The following is a 22,749-nucleotide window of genomic DNA, read 5'->3' as shown; positions in this document are numbered from 1 at the left end:
GGTGCCCGGTGTTGCCCGGGTGTTTGTAGTTGTGTGTTGTGTAAAAAAAAAAAAAAAAAAAAAAAAAAAAAAGTGGTAGTAAGCAGGCAGGCTTGAACCCGTGCTGCAAAGGTGGAAAAAAAAGTGAAAGAAAATCTGACGTCTTACCTCTACACCATGACGTGACCGGAAGTGTAAAGCGTTCAAATTAAACATAGTCAATCAAAAAGATGACTTGCAGAAATGGAGTTGCTTTTAAACCTCCCACGAAGGTTGCTTTTAATGTGGTGGTGGTGGTGGGGGCAGCTTCCCCAAAAAGGGGGCACTTTAGCAGTATCCAAATAAATAGTAATTGTCTCAGTATGAAGAGTTCCCCTACATTGACCAAGGACCAATTCCAGAACACATACTACCTGGCTCGAAGGCCAGGCATTTGCATTCAAATAGTTTTGCTTTATTTATACGAAAGAGACAAATAAACAGCCGACACGATGGGACGGTGGGAAGTTTTTAAAAAACTCAATCAAAAAAAAGATAGAGAAATTAACCGTTTGCGAATCAGAGATATAACGATCTAGGAAGTATAAGAAAACTTCTCACGGAATCTAACCGACATGAGAAGCCAAACACAAAAAGCCTTTTGTGGACATACACAAACGTGTGTGCCTATTTTGCCTTTTCTATATTAGAAGATGTCGCATAATTGTGTTAAAATACTAGTTCTCATTAGATCACCAAAGTTAAGTGTCATGGAGCCTGGCCACTATCAGATGGGTGACCATTTGGGAATGCTAGGCGGTGTATGTTATCTTCCATGATTCTGATATACATGCAGCTAGGGACTGCTTGTGAATTTTGTATACCCTGTAAACTTCCTCCTCTGGAGGAAGCTGGTATAGCTCGCTAGGGCTAATACCATACAGGTATTATCGGTTTATTTTATTTTTTTATATATGAGATAGAGATTGATATAATGATGTATTTTTCAAGAAAATAGTGCTTTCTTTAATTCTTTTTTTTTTTTTTTTTTTTTTAAAATTTAAACAAGAAAATTTTTTTGTGAATTCTAATGTGTTTACTTTTGTTTCAGAAACGGAATGCCGCAGATACAGACTACAGCGCTCATGCGTTTGATAAAGAATTTGTAAGTTGTTTTCTTTCTCTTTGTTTTTATCTCTTCCCTTTTTTGTCTTTCTCTCTTCCCTTACCTTTTCTGTCTTTCTCCTCCTCCCTTTCTCTCTCCTCCTCCCTTTTTTCTTTTGTTTCTTTCTTTCCCTTTCTCTTCCTCTCACTTCTCCCTTCTTCAGTGGAATCAGTTTGTTTCATTCAGTTATTTATTTATTTTTTAAACTGAAAATTTCTGTTATTTCATCAACAAGTAAGAGGTGTATGTTTGGTCAGAGTTCAAAATCTTTATTATTTTAATGTTTTGAATTTTGGTTTCGGATTACAATAGTGTACTGTTTGATAAAAACTTATTGAAAATATTTTTTCACGTGATTTCTGTAGAGTTGGGATTATTTGTTTTGAACATGGCAAACTACCAGAGCATAACGGTAAATTTTCATTTGATTTTTATAAACTAGGCAAAATCACAACAGTTATCAAAATAGCATTTAAAAATTATTTGTCTTAATTTTACAAATTCTTGGTTAATTAGGATACATTGAAAGTAAGATATTAAAAATTTGTTTTACAAGAAAAATGTGGTCTTGAAACAGATTTTTAATAGTGCCATTATACACTCATCACACACACCTTTCCATATTTATTTGTTAAATTTATTTTTATTTTTTTGTATTGCCACTCATACTGTAGATTAGTAGGTTTAGGAAGGGCATATATTTTTATGAATTTTAACATTAGCATTTTTTTATACAAAAGTTTGATCTAATAGATTGTTTTAGAACTCTTTTTTGCTTATATATATATATATATATTACAATAGAAAAATACGAGCATGGACTGTAATATGGTTAAGATTTAAATATGGAAAAGTAAAGGAATAGTTTTTAAAACTGGAATCGAAAAGGACAACATATTTTAGTAGAAAAAAAAAATTTTTTACACACACACACACACACACACACACACACAGAAATTGTATATATATATATATATATATACTTTCTTGCAAAAACGCTGGGATTTTCATTAGTTAATTTAGAGTCCACAGAGTGAATGAGGTATTGTGGTAAATGTTGCCAGTCAAGAGTAAAGTCGCCAAAGACTCCATTTTCACTTTAGCAACAAAGACCCTACAACACTCCCCTCCAGATCTTATAGGGCCTTGTGCCTAAATTTGTTTTGTAAATTGGAATTTTACTTTTAATTTATTTTGATTTTACATTGAATTATCTTGATTGTAATTTTCATTTTCACAAAATAAATTATATATGAAGATCAAAGTGTAATATCTGTTCTTAATACATGCTGTACTTATTGTGATATAAAGTGGGGGATCACTTTTCTGTATTAATTTAATGTAAAATGATCACCCACTTTACAACCAGTCAGTCTCAAAGCCATTCAAGTCATTCTCCAGATCATTCAAGTTGTTTTTGAAAGCTTCCAGTTATTTTTTTAAGCATTCAAGTCATTCTTAAGGTCATTCAATTCATCCTTAAGTTCATTAAAGTCATTCTAAGTCATTTACTTTTTATTTATTTAAGTCATTTCAGCCCATTTTTCAGTCATTTTAGTTTATCTTTAAGAATTTCATGTCAACCCTACATTCACGCATTCATTCATTACACGAGAGCACGCGACTAATGGCTATCGGCCTTGTTCTATTGTAATACATGTTTTTGCAGGCTTCCAGTAAATTCACTTGTTATTTGTTTAAATTCAGTCTTATTTTTTTGCCACCATAAACTTAACATACGCATGTAATAACAATGTATAACACTCGTCTGCTTTCATTCTCTCCGTTTTACTTGTTACTTCTCTTTTCGCGACAGCAGTGTATTAGTAGCAGCACTAGTTGCTGAAGCACCGTGGTTGCTACGGAAACCAGTCATAAAAACCGTCAATCACCTCCTTATGAATTTTTATGATTTTGAACACCACTAAATTCATCATAACTTTTGTTTTACTGAACGAAAATTGAAGATTTTTATTTTTCACAATGTAGCTGAGAAAGTGATCTATAAACTGCAATAATTGTTTGAAATTTGGTCGAAAAATGAGTGAGCGGTGAACCTTTAAAGCAGTTCTAAATGACTAAAGCTGCCACTTAACCATATATTCAAACAATAATTATTCTTTATACCTACAGACACTAGTGTTTCATATTCACACAATTATCAGGGCAGGTGGTGACAATTTCTGCCGGTCATGAGATTCTAATCAAGCTCCAAAGTCACCTGCTCCATTTGCTGATCCTCTACCTCAGAGCCACCAAACAATTGCCATGGGAATGAATGGAATTAAGAACCATTAAATACTGAATTTGGGCGAATACATTATACAATCTAGAGTGTTCGAATGAGCGAAAATTGTGAACCTTTCATAAATGCTAGTTGACTACCTTTTAGTTATTATTCCACAGACAGTGCCCATCCTTAAGTAATCTTAAAAGGGCTTGATATATATATATATATATATATATATATATATATATATATAATTAATTTAAAAATAAACAGCTTAATCTTATTATAAATGTATTAGAACCCAATAGGACCTTTTTCAAAATATAAGCGTTAATTGTAATCTGCTGTTTTGATCTGAATTGATACAAACATTATTTCAGAATGTATGGTATTCTTCCTTTTTTTTTTTTTTTTAATCTCTCATCAGGTTTAGTTTTTTTTAAGAGAGAACTTTCATCCAGTGCATGAAATAAAAATAAAAGTTTAATTAACTATTCTATACCAGTTTAAGTATTTTTAACACTCAGTAATTTGTAAACAAAAAAGAAACCTGTCTTCTATTTTTATGTCCTTTATGTTACTAACTCCTTAACAAATTAGAGAATAAATACACACGATTCATTATTTTGGTCCTCATAATTAACAGATTTAATGAATTCAATAAAAAAAAATATAGCCGAAGAGAAAGAAAATATATACTAATTAAATATAAAAAAGATAAATATTTAATTTAATAATTTATAAATTACTGTACACATAGATTCGAAAAAGTTGTCAAAAAACAAATATATAACAAACAAATATTATCAAAGGCAAGATAAGTTACTTTTCTACCAAACTGGATACATTTTTTTTTTGTTTTTATTCAATGTAACATGTTTATTCAGCTCGAAAAACATGCAGTGTTTACCGATGTATTGGAAAATTCAAAATGGCGCCCGACATTCTCTTTAACATGGTAAAACTATTAAAAAAAACACCAAATATATATCAAAATATGTCACGGTAACATATATTGAGCGAGTTTCTAGCAGTATTTTGTATAGTTTATTATTTATAACATCTTTTCCCAAACTTACCGTGTTAAAGAGAGTCTCGGGCGCCATTTTGAATTTTCCAATACATCGGTAAACACTGTGTGCTTTTCGAGCTGAATAAACATGTTACATTGAATAAAAACCCGAAAAATATATCCAGTTAGGTAGAAAAATAACTTATCTTGCCTTTGATAACATTTATTTGTTATATATTTGTTTTTTGACAACTTTTTCGAATCTATGTGTACAGTAATACAAACCCAACTATAAGTCCTTAGTAAAATTCTATTTATAAATACTTTTTAAAATGAAATTATTTAATTAATCGTAAATATTATTTAGACATAAAAATTAACTGATTACAAAACCTTTTAAAAATATATATATTAATTTCTTTTTCGTTCGGCAAAGAACTGCGCAAAACACTTTTAATTTTCAATTTAAAATTCTAGAAAAAAGATTATATTATTCTGCTTTTAATATAATCAAATTCAGGGTTTTATCTTTCTGGAGAAAAAAAAATAATGGATTTTATTTCAATGAAATTAAAAAAAAAACTTGACTGAATTGAATTAATTACCCTTAAATTAACGAAGGGAGTTATTTAATAACTTTAGGTTTGGAAGAGATAGGTATGGGGTCGATTTTTTTGAAACTTCAAAAGAAACCAACTACTATCAAAGCTTTGCGAAATAATACAACGTGATCAATTTCATTTTAGAGATATTTCTTTCAAAAGCCTTCTTTTAAAAAAAGAAAAAAAAGTATATTGTTCTATTAAACCTTTTACTGTTTAAATAATTTGACTTTGCTCGTTTTATTTTAAGAAAATATAAGTTGAAAAAGCATTTTCATTCAGTATTAGAAGATTTGTCAGTAAAAAAAAAAAAACAATCGCCAAAAAGATAAGCGTTTTTTTTTTTATTTTTACTCGCAATGTAGAGCCCTGCATACTTCTTTTCAAGTTAACTCTTTTGTAGTTTTGATTACAATTTCCTTGGCCTTCGGGACAAGATCGAAGTGTAGTATCTGTTCTTCAGATGCTGCACTTCTATTTCTTGTTCTCTTTCGGTGGAGGAGAGATCCTTCACGACTGAGACAATTTTTATTTTTGTACCTTTTCTCCACGTTAAAAAACGACCCTGGTGTCTAACTCTGTCCCATGGGGAGGCATAGTAAATAGGTACAATAGATCTGAATGAATGAACCTTGTAAGGGAGGGGCAGGGGCACTAAGCATTGCCCTGTTAGTAATGAATTTCTTTGGTTTCTTTTTATTTCTCTCTTGCGGTTAGAAATATCAGGAATTTTTTTTCTTTTTTTCAACATCAGACTAAAAGAATCGTAATGAAGGAATCGGAAAATTAAGGTATTTTTTAACGATGCGATTCCGATTCCGATGCCTCCCAAAATACACGATTCTTACGATTAACGATTCCGATTCCGATTAATCGTCCCACCACTAATTTTTATTCTGTTTGACAAAACTGTTAAATAAAGTTGATTTAATTGTAGAGATGTTGGTATTTAAAAATAAAAAAGGAAGATAGTGATCCTTTTTTTTAATTCTTCATTTCAAGCCAGCTCAGTCAGATAAATACAAAGTCACTTCTACGAAAATCTTCTGTCCATGTATTCTATTCTAACATAATATTGTCAGGATTTTGAAAGTTGAACCTAAGTAGTATTTAAGTTGACAAATTAAATTTCTGTTTTGACTAGCTAACTTTTCTTTGTTACTATTTGCAATAGCAGTACAATAACTTCACTACAATCCTTTTGACCAAGATCAAAGTGTAGTATCTGTTCTTCAGATGGGGCACTTCCATTTCTCGTTCTCTTTCAGTGGAGGAGAAATCCTTCACGACTGAGACAATTTTTATTTTTGTACCTTTTCTCCACGTTAAAAAATGACCCTGGTGTCTAACTCTGCTCCGTAGGGAGGCATTGTAAATAGGTACAATTTATTTAAGAAATATCAGGCAAGGGGAATAACTTTTAGTAAGTTTGGCTTTATTTTATTTTTTTTTTTAGGGTTCTTTTTCGTTATAAGAGCGAAAATCGAAATATTGAATTTTAAGTAAAACCAAGCATATCTATTTAATTGTCATGTCACAGTAATAAACATATCCAACAATCAAGAAAAACGATGAGGTAGAAAATTAATTATTAATGAAGTTTTACGAAGACAATTAGCAAAAATTTAGTTTTGCTAAATTGATCTCAGATTTTCAAAGTTTTCAGAAAATAATTGCCTCCCTTGTTAGGATTTGAACTCTCTGGTTTATTTTTTTGTGAAACCTAATTTTTGAAAACTTTTTTAATCGATAATTAATTTTTTACTTTATCGTTTTTCGAAAATTTAGGATATATTTATTATTGCTACATGGCATGTAGATACCACTGGTTTAATTGAAATTCAATATTCCGATTTTCGAATTTCACTTCATGAAGAAGTGCCTTTTTTTATTTTTTATTTTATTTTTTTAATTGAATTTTTTAATTTTTTAAATTAAATTTGAATGTAATAGCTCCCAGCTAACACTAGCATTAAATACACACTGTCAAAAATGACAGAGGGGAGGGAGAGAAGGAAGTTTGCCAATGTTCACAATAATATTTCTATTCTTATAAAATAGTTTTCATCAGTGAAGACAAAGAAAAAGTAATAAATTAGAAGTCTCAAACTGGAAAGTTGAAAAAGAAAAATTGTATTAATTAGTATTGTAAGGAAAAGAAAAAATATTATGGAAATAAATTTTTTTTTTAATTCGTTTTAGACAATATACATCTGAGGGAATGTCTGACTTGCTATTTGCATTCTCCTCTCTCCTAAACACTTGAAATTTTTTTTTTTTTTTTTTTTTTTCAACACTTTTATTACATCAATATGTTTACATTTTAAATACACCAAAGTGTTGAAAATATGTTTAAAACTAATTTTGGTGCCAAAAGATTTTTTTTTTTCAATAGATGAGACATAAATTAAATATCTCCGTTAATACCCGACCATCTTCAGTGAATAAGACATTTTTTTCTTTTTCTCATTGTCAATTGGTAATGGCAAATGCTGACAACAGACGACCACAAGTTTTCTTGTTAAATAGTAGAATGTATTAGTGAACTCTTAATGTTAAATAGACTCTGTGTGTATAAGGTGACCCCAAAAAAGGGGCCCCAACTCTAATTAGACCTCGTTTCTTAGTGTTTTGTCTGAATGAAATGAAACTTTGGTCATAACTAGTTTATTACATTCAAAACATCACATCAAAACACTAGGGTCTTTGGCCTTTTTTTCCCGTTCTACAGCATATGTTCTAGATGGCCTCCATTTAGCTTTTTTTTTTTTTTTTTTTAGTCACCCTGTATATACATATTGAACACTTTAATATGCTAAAAAAAATAAATAAATGGTAAGATGGGCAACATCTTGGAATTTAGAATATAGACTTTATAGTATATGCTCTGTAGTTACATTGAGCTTCATAAATTAAAGGATTGCTTAAATAAAGTGTGAAATATAATTGAATAAACATTTTTTTCCATATATATATATATATATATATATATATATATATATATCTCAAAAAGCATAGAATTTTTTTTGATTATTTTATTTATTTATTTATTTATTTATTTTTACCTTTTCCAATTTCCAAATTTTAAAAAAAATATTTTTATCAAAGTTGTATACATTAAGTCCATATGTCTGTTTTTGCATAGTGAGTGCTTTCGACTGGAACATTTTCATCGTTCATGGCTCCAATATATACAACTTTGATAAAAATATACAAAGAAAAATTCGGAAAAAGAATAAAAAATTCTGTGCTTTTTAATAACATTTGCTTCAACAAGAACATGCTGCCTAAATATACTCACACACACACACACACACACACACACACACACACACACACACACACACACACACATTGGCCTATATTATATAGTGAATATTTCTTTTCCTTTTTCTCTTATGTCTTGGTTATATCTCAATTTTGTAATCTTTTTAAAAATTAAATTTTAAATTTAGTTTAAAAACAAAAGTGAATAAATAAATATACTAGCATTTTTTTTTTTTTTTAATAAAACTTTAATGAATTATATTATGCTCATTTTATTGTTGAAAATATGCTCGCAAATCAAGAAACTAAAAATAATTCTTTTCTTCAACAGATTCACTGTAATGTAAGCTGCAAAAAATATTTTTATACCTAGTTTTAATTTTATGATGCAATGATTTTAACTTTTCAATTTACAATTTTCTTTCAAGGTTAAATGTGGATTGTTATCCCAAAAAACACACACAAATAAAAGATGATTTACAGCAGTGTACTAAATTAATTTAAAAAATATTGCAAATTACTCAAGACTTCTACCCGGTCATGGCTGACGGAACAAGAACATGCAACCACATAAAATAAAGAATTCAGTTCAAAATTTCATGCAGCTTCCCAAATTTTAGAGAAAGATTCTGGAGTTCAACAAGATATACCTTGAAAATGGTTGAAGATTACATCGGCTAAAACATAAAAATAACACTCAAGATGAGAATAGTAGTCCGAATAATCAAAATAATATTAGTGCTTTATTTTATTCTTTCTTTTTGTCATTCATTTTTATTTTATTGTTTTTAAACAATTTTCACAAGAATTTTAAAATTATATATCTTTTGTTCTTTCAAATCACTCTTAGAGAATAGAGGCCTCAAATCGACAGAAATTGATGTCAGGAATGCAGTCTTTAACCCGGACATCTGAAAGTATAGCCAGATCACAACAGGTTGCTTCCGAGACAGATGCAATTGGTACAGACATTATTGAGGATCTCAGTCGACAGAGAGATGTCCTTGACAGAACCAAGGGAAGAGTAAGTATTCAGAAAACTTCACTGCTGGCGAGTTGGCTGAAAGACCAATCTTCTTCCACTACTAATAATTATGACATTGTCTCATTGACTACTGTACACTTATTAACCCTTATCCTCGAGCGACTTCTGGGTCTTGATAAGTGGCGACTCCTTTGTAAAAAAAAAAAATTAAAAAAAATTTTTTCAAAAAGATGTCTTCCAAATCACACAAAAAAATGAGGGGGGGGGCTTACTTTTATTGTAGAGAAAGTACTCCATTCCTTATTATACAATGAACTTTGTTGCATGTCGATGCTAGTCTCGAGGGGTGTGACAATAGTGAGAATAGAACTAAGCTATTCCTCCTCCTCATATGCATTATAATCCAGTTACCGAACGTATAACTAACTATTGCATTGTTCACAATAATAACCCCAGTGTGAGTTCATAATTCTCCCCCTAACAAAATAAAAATAAAGAAAAATCAACCAGTGACTGAAAGAAAGTATTGGATGCTAAAAATCATGTAAATTGAGCAGGTAGTTTTATTAAAAAAAAAAATTTTTTTTTTTTTTTTTAATAATTTTTTTTTTTAATAATTTTTTTTAATTTTCACTCCAAACAAGGCAACTGCCCCAAACCCCGCTTCGGCGGCACGGGGTGACAAGATCAAAGTGTAGTATCTGTTCCTACGGATGCTGCAAGCTATGACTAGCAAAGACCATATATGGAGGTAACCCCACGTATCTGACCTTGGTCAATGTAGGGGCAACCCTTCATACCAACAGTTATTATCCAGCTCCCATTTCCCACCTCTCGGGAGCTGGTCCCCCTTTTCCCTCCCCGCTCCCTCTATCTCCACAATAAAAAACGGCCTTGTGCCTAATTTGCTCAGTGGGGAAGCAAATAAATACCCACTCCAAACAAGGCACATTGCCACTTTGTTGTAGGGAGCTGGACAGCAAGATGTCGGTTCACGTTGCACTTGAACTTCTGCATGTCAGTACAGTCGGGGAAGCAGGGATCTGGAAGGGAATTCCAAAGTCTAGCTGTTCTGGAGAAGAAACTACTGGAGTAGAAGGCTCTCTTGCATCTAGGGATCTGTGAAGGGGTGGGATTTAGCTGCTTGTCGGGTTTGTCGGGGGTATTTACGTCGAGGGGGCACAAGTGCTTGCATTTCGTCAGAGCATTCCTGTTAAAGTACTTGTAGAACAGGCAGAGGGATGCAACATTTCGTCGATGTGGCAGAGGCTGAAGTTTAGCTGACAGTTCAGGACCTATCAGATTAGCGACTCTCTTTTGAACCTTGTCTAGGAACGAGAGACTAGTGGCAGATGCACCAGCCCAAATATGACAACAATACTCCATACATGGGCGAATGGTGGCCTTATAGAGGTATGGGATACTTTCAGGAGTTAATAGCTTTCTAGCACGGTAGAGAGAACCCACCTTCTTCGCAGCGGTCCTGGCAATGTTCACAATGTAATTGTTCCAACTCATGTTTCCTGTGAACGTTAGGCCAAGGAGTTTAAAAGATGTACTTTCAGATAAAGAGTTATTGGGTAGGGAAGGTTTTTTGTAATTATTGAAGGAAACAAGTTTAGTCTTGGCAGCATTGAATGTGACCATCCATTTTTGTCCCCATTCCACTACGGATCGGAGGTCTTCCTTTAGTGTTTCTGCCATTTCTTTAGATATGTGTTCATTTGTTTTCCTGTTGTGTTTGTTATAGAGCGTGGTGTTGTCAGCATACATACCTATCTCACGGACAGTTTTGTCAGGGAGGTCATTTATGAATATTAGGAATAACAGAAGTCCAAGGATAGACCCCTGACGCACTCCCGCATTTATATCATATTGTTTAGATGTATGACCATCAAGGACAACCTGGATTTTTCTCTTATCTAAGAAGGATCTAATTATGCCGTATGATCTTATTTTCTTGAAGACCCTCATGCCATACCCTGTCAAAAGCCTTAGATATATCTAGAGCTACCGCTCTACCCTCCTCACTTTGTCCATGATGTCAACAATCTCTCAACACCATTTTGCAAATAGCTTGGAGGACAAAGGAGATATTCCAAATAATTCAAACTTTCATAAAATTTTAGAAAGCCATTCTTATCATGGGGGGGGGTATTGTTTAAAACGATTATAGATCGTTTATGAACTTTTGTGAGTTTGCGACAGTTGAGGATAATTTTGAGTTGAGGACAGTTAATGGAAAGTTGTGGCTTGGAATAGATGAGCTGACATCAACTGACAACTATGAAGCATCGAAAGACAACTAAGATGCGGGCGTTAACACTAAGAGGGTCGATGGTGTCACACACACATTCAGAGCACAACTGATACTACAGAATGTGCCAGTTTGTGTTTTCTGTGGTTTGAGTTTGTTTATTTTTTTCTATACTTGTGAGCCAGTGTGTGCTCCACTTGGAAGGACATAGTCAGAAGAGAAGATGAAAGAGAAGAAGACTATGGAAATAGTATTGGGGTTGGTGATTGATGTTGAATGAGGGAGCAAGTGGTTGCACAATCATTACTAGGGCTATGACAACAGCATATTCTTTTCATTGTTTTGACCCTCGAGTATATATCCGACACAGACACAGTTAATTAACTGAAAACCACATCACTCTATTTAAAAGCATATAAGATATCAAGGGATACACACTCAAGAGTCAAAACAATGAAAAAAATATGCTGTTGTCATAGCCCTAATCATTACTACCAGGTCCAACCCTGACTGGTAGCATCTTTGACTTAAATAGAATATTTAGACTATTTACAAAGTTTATGCCTACTAAACAAATTAATCCACCAAAAATTTGTATACAAAATAGAATCTATTGACTATTTGTAGATATTAAGAACTTTCACCAAAATTACTGGATTCGGCATTATTTTTCATGCATATCCTAACAAAATAGGCAGACAATTATTTCAAAATGAATAAGTTAAAAACTATGGCTGAGAAGTCTGAGCAAATTGGTTGAGTACAAAAAAAAAACAAAAGAAAAAATTCTCCATTATTATAAACTAGCATAAAAGTGTAACATATTTCTATTAAATTTACCTATCTCTTCTTCTCTTGGGGCCACACACACACACACACACACACACATGCACACACACCTTATTTTTATAGATTCCTCAAGGAATGAACCGGCATAAGGGAATTATTTTCTTGATTTAAAAAAAAATCAGAATTATTTCCCTTTAGTTATGACATAATTTGGCTGAAAAACAGACCCCCCCCCTTACTAAATCTGTGCCAATTTATATGAATATTTTTTTTTCTAAATTTGAGATCTTATTTATCTAGGACAATACCAATCAAGAAAATAGTTTGTGTGTATTTGTTTTGTCATTTTTAAGTTTTTTTGCCAGACATACAAAAAATGCACACAAACCCTGATATACTGTCTATGCACATTGTTGAGTTATTTTTCACACTGACAGTGATATTAAAATCCCACTTTTTCCATTTAAAGATTAAAATGAACTTGATATACTGCCAGGAATATATGAGTGATTTGTTAAAGGTTAAATAATTTGCATATCCATTTGAAAACTGAACTTTCATTAATTAATTTATTCATTTATTAATGGTTTCTTATTGGATGATTGGTTTCATTTAACTATTACGCTCAGTTCTAATTGTGCAAGTTTTTCTACATTGTGTATAATTGCATAGCATTTAGGATGAAAAAGTTTCATGTTTACTATGAAAAAGTCCTAGTACCCACACATACATATATACGGCATATTCACTCATTGTAATCATCACTAAGTACCAGAAGTAGATGGTTACAGCAATTTCGCATTCTTGATGAAAAAAATTCTCAGTTATTATTTGTTTCTTTTTAGTATTGACTTTAAATATAATAAGAATATCCGTAAACTGTTTTTTCAAATAAATATTTTTATTTACTTTTATAAATGTATCGCATGTAATTTTATTTTCAAATAAATGTTTATTTAGAAATTTTCTGCAAAGCCACAAACAATTTTCCTCTACAAAACAACCAAACTAAACCAAGTACCATAAATAAATATTTGAAAATATAAAGAACTTGAAGCATAAAAACTTACCAAAATAACTTGGCATTAAATAACCTGAAAAAGGTTGATATGCTATAAAACAAAACAAAAACCAATCAAATAATTCACATTGTGTTGACGCAGAACAAAATATTTGATTTATTCTTTTCTAGTTTAATAATTTTGCAAATATATTGAAAGGAAAAAAAACATGGATAAAGAATTTTATGCTAAAACATTACTATTTCTTTTTAGCTGATCGACACGGATGCAAATCTTAGTAAAAGTCGAAGGATTATGCGAACGATGGCTCGACGGTAAGTAAACAATAAAAATAGGCGGATGTAGCATAAAAACACATTTTTTTTTTTTTTTGTATTTGTATTTTTCGGACTACTGTTCTCATGTTGAGTGTTATTTTCACAATGTTTCGGTTAGTGTTACTTCCGACCTTCTTCAGATGTATTTTGTTAAATTCAAGAACTTTTCTGTTGGAATCTGCATGGAATTTAGCATGTAACGCATGTCCACAACTCTCGACAGGGATATTTTAATTTCATACATCATCATAGGGATTTTTATCTCCAGCCCCCAAAATCAAGAGATTAGACCATTTCTGTAATGATCTGGTTCCTGTTGATTTTGTGTTAGAGGTTTAGTTCTGTGCAGTTCTAGGAGGTCCACTCTCCTAGGCCTTGCCTTTGAAAAGGAGTTAGTGTATTGATAATTGCCTGAGGCACCCTCACCAGAGAATTTCGATGGGGTTTCCCTACCCAGCCATTTTTACAGGTCAGAGTGCCCCTCCTCTGGGGGCGCTGAGTTCTCAGTCCCACTTTCTGACCCTGGTGTCTAAGTTTTTGCAGTGGGAAAGAACTAAACAATCATCATACTGTGCACATAGTATAGTATAGTGTAGTATCTGTTCCGGCAGATGTTGCACTTTGTGACCATTGCCCTTGTGGCAATTGGTTATTGGTACATGTAGGGGCAACCCTATATGTACCATCCCCTTCCCCTCCCTCCCCCTTCACCTCACATAAAGCCGACCTTGTGTCACATTTTGCTTACGTGGGGAAGCAAATAAATACCTACTGTGCACATATGCCTGATAGACTCTTTCCTTGATCCTATCTGAAAAGAAGAGGTTAGGGGTTGGTGCACCAGCTGAGATATAGCATACAGGTAGATGAGAGAATTTTTCTAGCACAGTAGAGAACACATCTTCTTTGCAGCAGCCTTGGCAATGTATTTTAAGTATTTGTTCCAATTCATGTTACCTGTGAAGGTGATTGAGAAGATTTCTTATAATTGTTAAAAGAAAATATGAAAGCATAGGGGTTAGGAGCATCAAATGTCATCTAGATGGTTGAAGGAAAGTAGCTTTGTCTTAGTAGCATTAATTGTTACAAACCATTTTTTTGTCCCTATGTTATATTTTCTTATTAAAAGAGGTTCTTAGAGAGTCTTATTAAGAGAGATTAAGAGTTCTGTGTTCGTGCTATGAAGAGATTTATATATATAAAATGTTCATACTTAGAAGTGTTAGTGAGGAGGTAGTGTTGAGACAGTCTTAGTGTTCACATTGTGTATGTAAAGACATTTTAAAACACATGATATACAAGACATATAATGATAATTTTCACTTTACATTTTGGTAGAATTACAACACAAAGACGACGCTTATAAAAACACATGATGGGTTTATTTCTTTTCCGACCGGTTGTGGTTTTCTGAGTCAAGATTCAAAGCTTCACATTCTATGTTTCAAAGGTGACCGTCTCACTTCTGGACGTTCGACTCCCATGTCCAGACTGTCGTCTGTCGTCCTCAGACTCTCTCTCAGACTCTCCCTCAGTTTCTCCCTGCTTAACTCTAAAGTTTCTCTATATCGAGAACTTCCCATTTTCCATGATGTCATACACATGTTAAAACATGTGTCTTCTTTCACGTGTTCTGGAAATGCGTGTCCAATACTTTTTCCTTTGTTTACAAAAGGAATTTTAACCTATATTCCTAGTAATCTATATTTCCAATATGTTAAAAACATGTTTATTAAATTATCCTATAGTTGCATTCCTTCAATTGAATTTCATAACAGAATTGACAATGCACATTCTTTTCTTAAAACTATTTTATCTCTAAGCTTAACAATGGTTTGTTTTTTTACATTCCATTTGCTAATTCTCTCTCGTAATCTATTTCTAAACCTAAATTACGAGGTTCGAATTTCGTCTATTCTATTTCATTTTCATTTTAACTAAATCTCTCTATTTTTATACTTACATGAAAAGGGGACAGCCCTTATCATGTAACACCTATTCCACAAGAGTTGAGGGAATTTTCTATGTATTCAACCATTGCCTTGTGTATGTGTGTGTTTGTTTTTCCCACATTTTAAGAATAGCGTAGTGTTATTAACAGATGTACACATCTTGGACACAGTTGCACCAGGAAAGTCGTTTATGAAAACCGGTAATAATGATAACAATCCAAGTCTTAACATCTGAATTACACCTTCATTCATCTCATGTGTAGTAAGAACAAAGATTGACCAAAATATTTTATAAACATTTGTTAGAATAAAAAAATAATATATCTTGATAATGTATTTATCTTCATTTTAGGATAGAATATATGCATGTAAAATTAGTGGTTCTTTTCCAGAATATCCCCTACATTAAAAAACAAAAGTACAGAAAAATATGTATGATCTATGTACCCATGACAAAACTAAAATATCACCTTCTAAAAATCACATAAATTGATCAAGTTGTTTTACTCTTAAATAAGAAAGTTAAATTTTTATTAGTAACCGAAGAGTGGTTGCCATTTTGAAAACCATCTAATGATAAAACAGGAAGACAATAATTCAAACTTTATATTTATGTTGTAATGCCCATGAATTCCCATTAATTGCTTAAAATGATTTTCTAAAAATCAAACTACTTAATCAATTTACTTAATTTTTGGAATATGATATTTTTGTTTTGCCACTGGTAAGTACATCATACAGATATTTTTAATTTTGGGGGAATTCTGCATAAGAAGCAAATTAGTTTATGGAAATGTGGATAATCAAACATGCTAGTATAAATAAGGACACCAACACGTCATTAAAGCTGGATCAAGATGGGTTGACCATATTTGGTTCATGATTTGGCTTTATTTAACAAAACTCTACATTTTTATACAATGTAATGAAGAAAAAAATTCAAGGGGGGTGGGGAGTCGAGAAATAGTGGTAAGAAGAGGAAGACATTATGTAACGTGGGTACTGTTGCAGGAACAAGCAAACAAAGGAAAAAATATAAAAATCTGACTTTGCACCTTTTTTTATAAAGTGCAAATAAAATGCATTTATTCATGGTTCTTCCAAAACAACGCATTTCATTTTATTGCAAAAGTCTTTTCATATACACACATGTTTTTTAAGTCTTTCTTCTCGCCACCACATCCATCTTCCCTGGCACACAACTTGTTTCTTTCTTCGACCACATGGTGTATTTTTCTCTCCTTTTGTTGTGAGGCAAGTTTGTGCAGACTTGCTAATTTACATACATGCTTTAACAGTTGCTGCTGCTAATATTTTTGCTGGCCAGCTATTCTTTGCTGCTGCTGATTTTCTCACACGCACCCATATGCGCTTTGTTACAAATACATACTGTGTGTCGTAGTAGTATTAAGGCGGAAGTAAAAGGCAAGGTGGCAGAATAAAAATAAATTAAGACGTGTGGAGAAATAAATTCAAAACATGTAATGGAATAAATTAGGAACACATGGTGGAAAGGAAAGTGGAAAAAATATTAACAAAGCTTCATTCTATAGTTTCCCTTGTAAAACAGTCACAGCAAACACTCGCCTAGCTACAACCACTGTCAGTATATATCCTTACTCTCTATCTATATCTAAAACTAAATGAAAATTCCATGAACAAAACTTCTTTCCTAGAACTGTTCGCATATAGAACACAATACCATGGAGCTGCTTCCCAGATGACTATAACATGATCATTTTCAGCTCCAACGTAAACAAGTTCTCATTGGGCCGTTTTCTTAAATAATTAATTTGTACTTAATTTCCACCATCACTGACCATTATGATGTTTCACTGGACACTCATTAACCCATATCCTTGAGTGGCCTCTTGGCCTTGATAAGCAATTTTCCTTATGATGTCAGAGATATTGTAAAAACCCAGCCTTTTTTTTTATATTGTTATTGTATTATCGAACCCGACTGGATTTCGTTATAATTTTGCGTTGTGGATATATTTGATTTTGCTTTTGAGAATAGTAAACACGGATTGATTTAACCAAAAATCAAATTATTAATCAAAAGTTGAAATTCATTATAAACTAACCTGGGTGTGTGGCGTTGCCCGAGTGTTTGGAGGTGGTGTGTGTTGAGCAAAAAAAAAATAAATATATAAAAATGGTAGTAGGCAGGCAGGCTCGAACCCGTACCACGGAGGAGGAAAAGCACATGAAAAAAAAAATGTGACCTGTTTGCTGTCGCGTCCATCGCTAAACTGGAAGTGACGTAGGTTTAAATTAAGGCTAGACAATCGAAAAGAGGGGATAACTTTTGAAAATATCAGCGAAAAAAAAAAAAGCGACCCCCTTAACATTTTTGGCCAATTTTTCAATATTTATCATCCGAAGGGTCGAGCTTCAAAATGATACCGATCTCATGAAAATCTGTCGCTTCTGTTGAAAGTTTTACATGCATACATACATTTAAACAGGTGAGATTTATATTATAGATGGTTTCAGTCAGAAGGTCTGTATTTACTTAGCTCCCCACAAGAACAGAGTTAAACGCAGGGTCTGTTTTTAATGTGGGGGAATATTCAGCTCCCTCCCAAAAGGAGGCACTTTGGAGTGGGACAAAAATAAAAACTGCAAAAGTCTAGAAGGGTTTCTCAGAGGATAGAAAAGATAGTGTATAATATTGGAACAGATACAAAAACAGTAAGAAAATGTCTTTTTTTTTTTTTTTGCCTGATTGGGGGAAAGCTTTTGTTTTGTTAATCTTTGATTTGCTTTAACTTTTGGTTTAGTGTGTCTGCAGAATAGTGGGATTTCAAACAAACGCATTTCAGGTAAAGAAAAAAAATTACATAGTTCTGTATTGTATCAATGTGTCAAAAGTATAAATTACGAAAATGGTTCTACATCTAGCTTTTACAAAAAAATCATACTACTGGTTCGACATTTTCTCTTTTAAAATCACAAATTTTAAACGAAAACAAGGGAGATAAATTAGTTTGTCATACAAAATTGATTGCAAAGAACTGTTCCACATTAAAGCATAGTATATTTGGATAAATTTTATTTTTATTTGTAATTACTTTTCTACTGGATCATTTTTGAAATTTTGTAATTTATAATAATTCCGAAATGACACATAAGTACGTAATAATGTTTTTATCTGAAATGTGTTTGTTTTAAATCCCATTATTCTGCACAAGTGCCATATTTTTTTTTTTTCATCTTATTTTTTATCTTTCCAGGGTAATGACAGATAAGATGATTTTAATTGTGATCATTTTGGTGGAGGTTGGCGCTTTGGTAGGAGTTGTCTACTGGAAATTCTTCAGTAAAAAGTAATGCCACCACATCGGACCAATTCCCTCTTTTCAGACTTTGCATTGTTGCTATTTCATCAAGATGAATGTCCTAATGCCATATATCATACAAGAATATATATATATATATATATATATATATATATATATATATATATATGATAAACTATATGCAGCAGTGTACAATGTATATAAATAATTTAAAAGAAATTCATGCACAATCACACGATAAATATATTCTATTACGGAAATTATTCTCTTAATAAAATTTTTTGTTAATTTTTATGTTCGTTTTAAATAAAAGAATGCAATTAATATTTTCAACAGTTTTTATTTCGATTCACATATGTTCGCTAAATCTTATGATGAGATTTTTATTTTATTTTATCTAACATATGGATTGTTTTCATCAGAATTCTAAAGAAAATTTGGTTATTTAAAAAAGAAAAAAAAAAAAAATTTCTGTATCTTTTCATTACCAATGCTCTGATTCCCATTTGGCGCCTATTGATATGAATGACTCTCATCTAAAAGAGGCTTCCTGTTTTGACAAACTTCTGGGTCTGACCTTTGCTCCTAACCTGAAATAGAAGAGTTTCGTCAAATCTGTTGCAAAGATCGCTGGAAAAATGGTTGCATCATTTTACTGCTCAAGAAAGTATCTTGCTTCCGATGCAATCTTCTACCTGTATAAGAACCAGATATGTCATAAAATAGAGTACTGTTTCATATCTGGGTGAGGGCTGCTCGGAGACCCTATCCTGTACTGACAAAGGTCAAAACCGGCTTCGAAACATAGGTTATGCCCTTTTTTCTTCTCTGCAACCTCTTTCCCACAGAAGAGATGTTGCAAGCATGCCTCTGCTCTGTCATTATTTTCATGGTGAGTGCTCGCCTGAGCTTCAATCTATGGCCCCATTTCCTACCAAACTTTCACAAAAAACACTTATCTAGCTGCAACGATCAAGTTTCTCTCACTTTATCTGTTCCTAAATCTAAATGCAAACTCCATGAACAAAGTTTCTTTCCTAGAACTGCCTGTAGAACTGTTCGCTTTCCACCTGATTACAATATGGTCGTCCTTAAGTCCAATGTAAACCAATTCTTGGTGAGCTCCCTTCCCTAAATAATCCATTTCTACCACTAACTATTAATACATTGTTGTCTCGGTGACTACTGTACACTTATTAACCTTTATCCTTGAGTGAAGTGGTTACTCCATATAAATAAAAAGGTATATGTATTGGTGACAAAAAATGATATTTCAAAAGTAATGTACATTGATCAAGTAGTTTTAATTTTATAAAGAAAATAATTTTTAACCAATTAATAGGAATTTTTAGGCATTACAGCGTAAATCTAGTATGAATTATTGTTGAGTTATTTCCCTTTGTTTCTTTATATATTTTTTCCAAAATGGCGGGCGTGACAGTCACTGTTCAGATGCTAGATGCTCATAGAAAGATTTGATTTTCTAATGAGATGAATAGATTCTCAATTGAAAGATGAATATTATGAGATTTTTTAAAATCATCATGTTGTATGAATCTGAATATTCTATTGTTAGCATTGGTTTCCCTGATATTTCTCTAATAAGAGTTCTTTTTAGAAAGACATCAGGTACTTACGGGAGGGACCATGTGAAGATTGCCAACATCCTAAGTGAAAGTAATTTTTGTGGAATGAACTGGATTCGAACTTGGGACACTTAGGTCGTCAGTCTGTGTTGTTAACCACTGTCACCTCCCATTTTAAAATGATCGATGTAAAGATCCAAATTTTAATTTAACAGGTGATTGAAAATTCAATGGAAATCTCCAATGAAATAAATAAATCGATACAATTATTCTGGATGTTTCCATTCTTCTTTTATTTTAAGAGATGAAAAAATAAAGTCTTAGAAAAGTTAATTGAAAAAAAAAAAATGAATAAAACAAAAACATCTATATTGGAGCACAGGGTGGAGTAGGTGATAGTGATTGGAAGAATTAGGATTGGATGGAGTAAGTTAAAAAAAAATCTTCCATTAATAAACAAGTGTTACCAGTTTTTTTTTTTTTTAATGGAAATCACTCCAGACAAGGCATGAAACCACTTTGTGTAAGGAGCTAAAAAAATAATATCACTTCAAGGTCAAAACTAGCCAATGATAAGTGTTGTATAGATAGATGCTGAATGAGAAAACATCAATTCTTCCTCCTTTGTTAGAAACATTGCTCATGGAATATGAGGACTAAGGGACAAAATGAGGAAAGTGAGTTATGATGACTGTTTAAAGTAAACCTGAGCTCCACTTTTAACTCTTTTATCTGTTAGTTATTTCTGCAATAAGATCGTTTACTAATCGTTCCTATTTCTGGTTTGATTAAATTAACTGAGCAAGTGCTGATGTTATTGTTAAAATCACTTTTGTAGTCTCAATAAAATATAGTCTTATCTAATATATAAAAGGCTACATGCCTGTCTGTCTGTCTCCATATTTTCAAACTCTATATTCTCTGAAACTAAAAGTCGCAGAGCAGCACAAGGGGCATCAAATGATTGAATTTTTTACGGATCGTTCTTTTATGGGTCTTTAGCTGGGTTAAAATAATTTTTAAGGGGTCAAAAATGAATCAAAATTAAAAAAATCGTTATACATTTTGTACATTCATCTTAGTTTATTTTTAATTTTTAATCAGTTCATATGCGTGTCACGTTGATACAGTGGAAACGTCACCAGCTTTGAATTCTGAAGTTTTGTAACTGTTGTAGCTGATTACTAATGCTGTGACAACAGAATATTCTTTTCATTGTTTTGACTCTCAAGTATATGTCCGGACTTTGACTCTGAAATATGGATTTTATACTACCTTTCCACAATGAGGGGAAAATTACAAAAGGATTATTCGTCTTGTGGTCATGCACACGAAAATGCCACCAGTAAAGAACTATGACTGAGGAAACTAATGGAGTGTAATGGAGGAACGGATACTGCTTAAAACGAGATGTTGACGATTGTTTCTAAAAACAGACTCGGACTTTAAAAAAACTAATATTCTTGTGAATGGGCTCTTGTTCCAGGTCACCAAATGTGACCTTTTAGGGTCGCTGGTAACAGGTATGAATCCTCACATATGCGTCGTGATTGTTTTTCACAAGGAATTCTCTGTGAGTTCTCTTGGCGCAGTGGGATCTGGTTGGTCGGTTTCAGTGTTGAGTTTACCTTCGGGTTGATATGCGGTATCATGCTTAAAGTGAAGAGATTTTCATGTACACAAAAGAAAGAAAAACTCAGATGTCTCTATTCTATGAGTTCATTCAACTCAAATTTACAGAATATAATATAACTTATATACAAATGTCCAATGTTGATTTCTTACAAAAGCACACTATTGAATCTTACTCTCCGTGTTTTACGGTGGTGACTGAGGGAAAGGGGGGGGTGACAGTGACTCTTTGATTAGTGTTAAATTCTCTCGAGATCTAGCTTAAACTCTCTGATTTTGGCGCGGACATTCGCTTATATAGCCGGGTGATAGGTAGGGTAGGTTATTCCCTAGACCCAATCACCAATCAGTACGTCATTCCGGGGAATTCCCAATTCAATGCGTGTGTGTTAGTAATTCTGCGAATGCTCGCAACCTTTAGTTCTCACGGCCATGGAGGTTAATCCTTGATCTCTTGCCTAGCCTCAGAACTGAAATCATATTCGTGGTGATTTCAAAACGCCATCAAATTGTCACTTTTTTCCCAACAATAAAAAGTATGTCTGTTTCAGCAAGGTTATCTGCCACTGCTAGGGTACGCCATAATGCTTAACAGTTAATACAAGCATAGTTGCCCAGCCTTATTCAGTCTTTCAGGAGTCTTAGCCTTCTCCCCCCCCCCAATTGGGAG

The 22,749-nt window shown here is 32.6% G+C and overlaps 1 protein-coding gene across 1 annotated transcript in view; it reads left to right on the top strand.

Annotated features, from left to right (window-relative positions):
• The window catches only part of LOC145260503 (vesicle transport through interaction with t-SNAREs homolog 1B-like), a 49,337-nt gene extending 30,143 nt beyond the window's left edge, over positions 1 to 19,194 (top strand). Inside the window, exons 4-7 of the mRNA XM_080118619.1 lie at positions 1,070 to 1,123; positions 9,085 to 9,258; positions 13,540 to 13,601; positions 18,796 to 19,194. Of these exons, the coding sequence (XP_079974745.1) occupies positions 1,070 to 1,123; positions 9,085 to 9,258; positions 13,540 to 13,601; positions 18,796 to 18,892 (387 nt within the window). The 3' untranslated portion in view covers positions 18,893 to 19,194. The remainder of the gene's footprint in view (positions 1 to 1,069; positions 1,124 to 9,084; positions 9,259 to 13,539; positions 13,602 to 18,795) is intronic.
• The last annotated feature ends 3,555 nt before the right edge of the window (positions 19,195 to 22,749 follow it).

This window comes from Euprymna scolopes, chromosome 36 (assembly GCF_053919585.1).
Source record: "Euprymna scolopes isolate OS-2025 chromosome 36, ASM5391958v1, whole genome shotgun sequence".
Classification (NCBI taxonomy): Eukaryota; Metazoa; Mollusca; class Cephalopoda; order Sepiida; family Sepiolidae; genus Euprymna; species Euprymna scolopes.
This window is presented reverse-complemented; position numbering and strand designations above follow the sequence as displayed.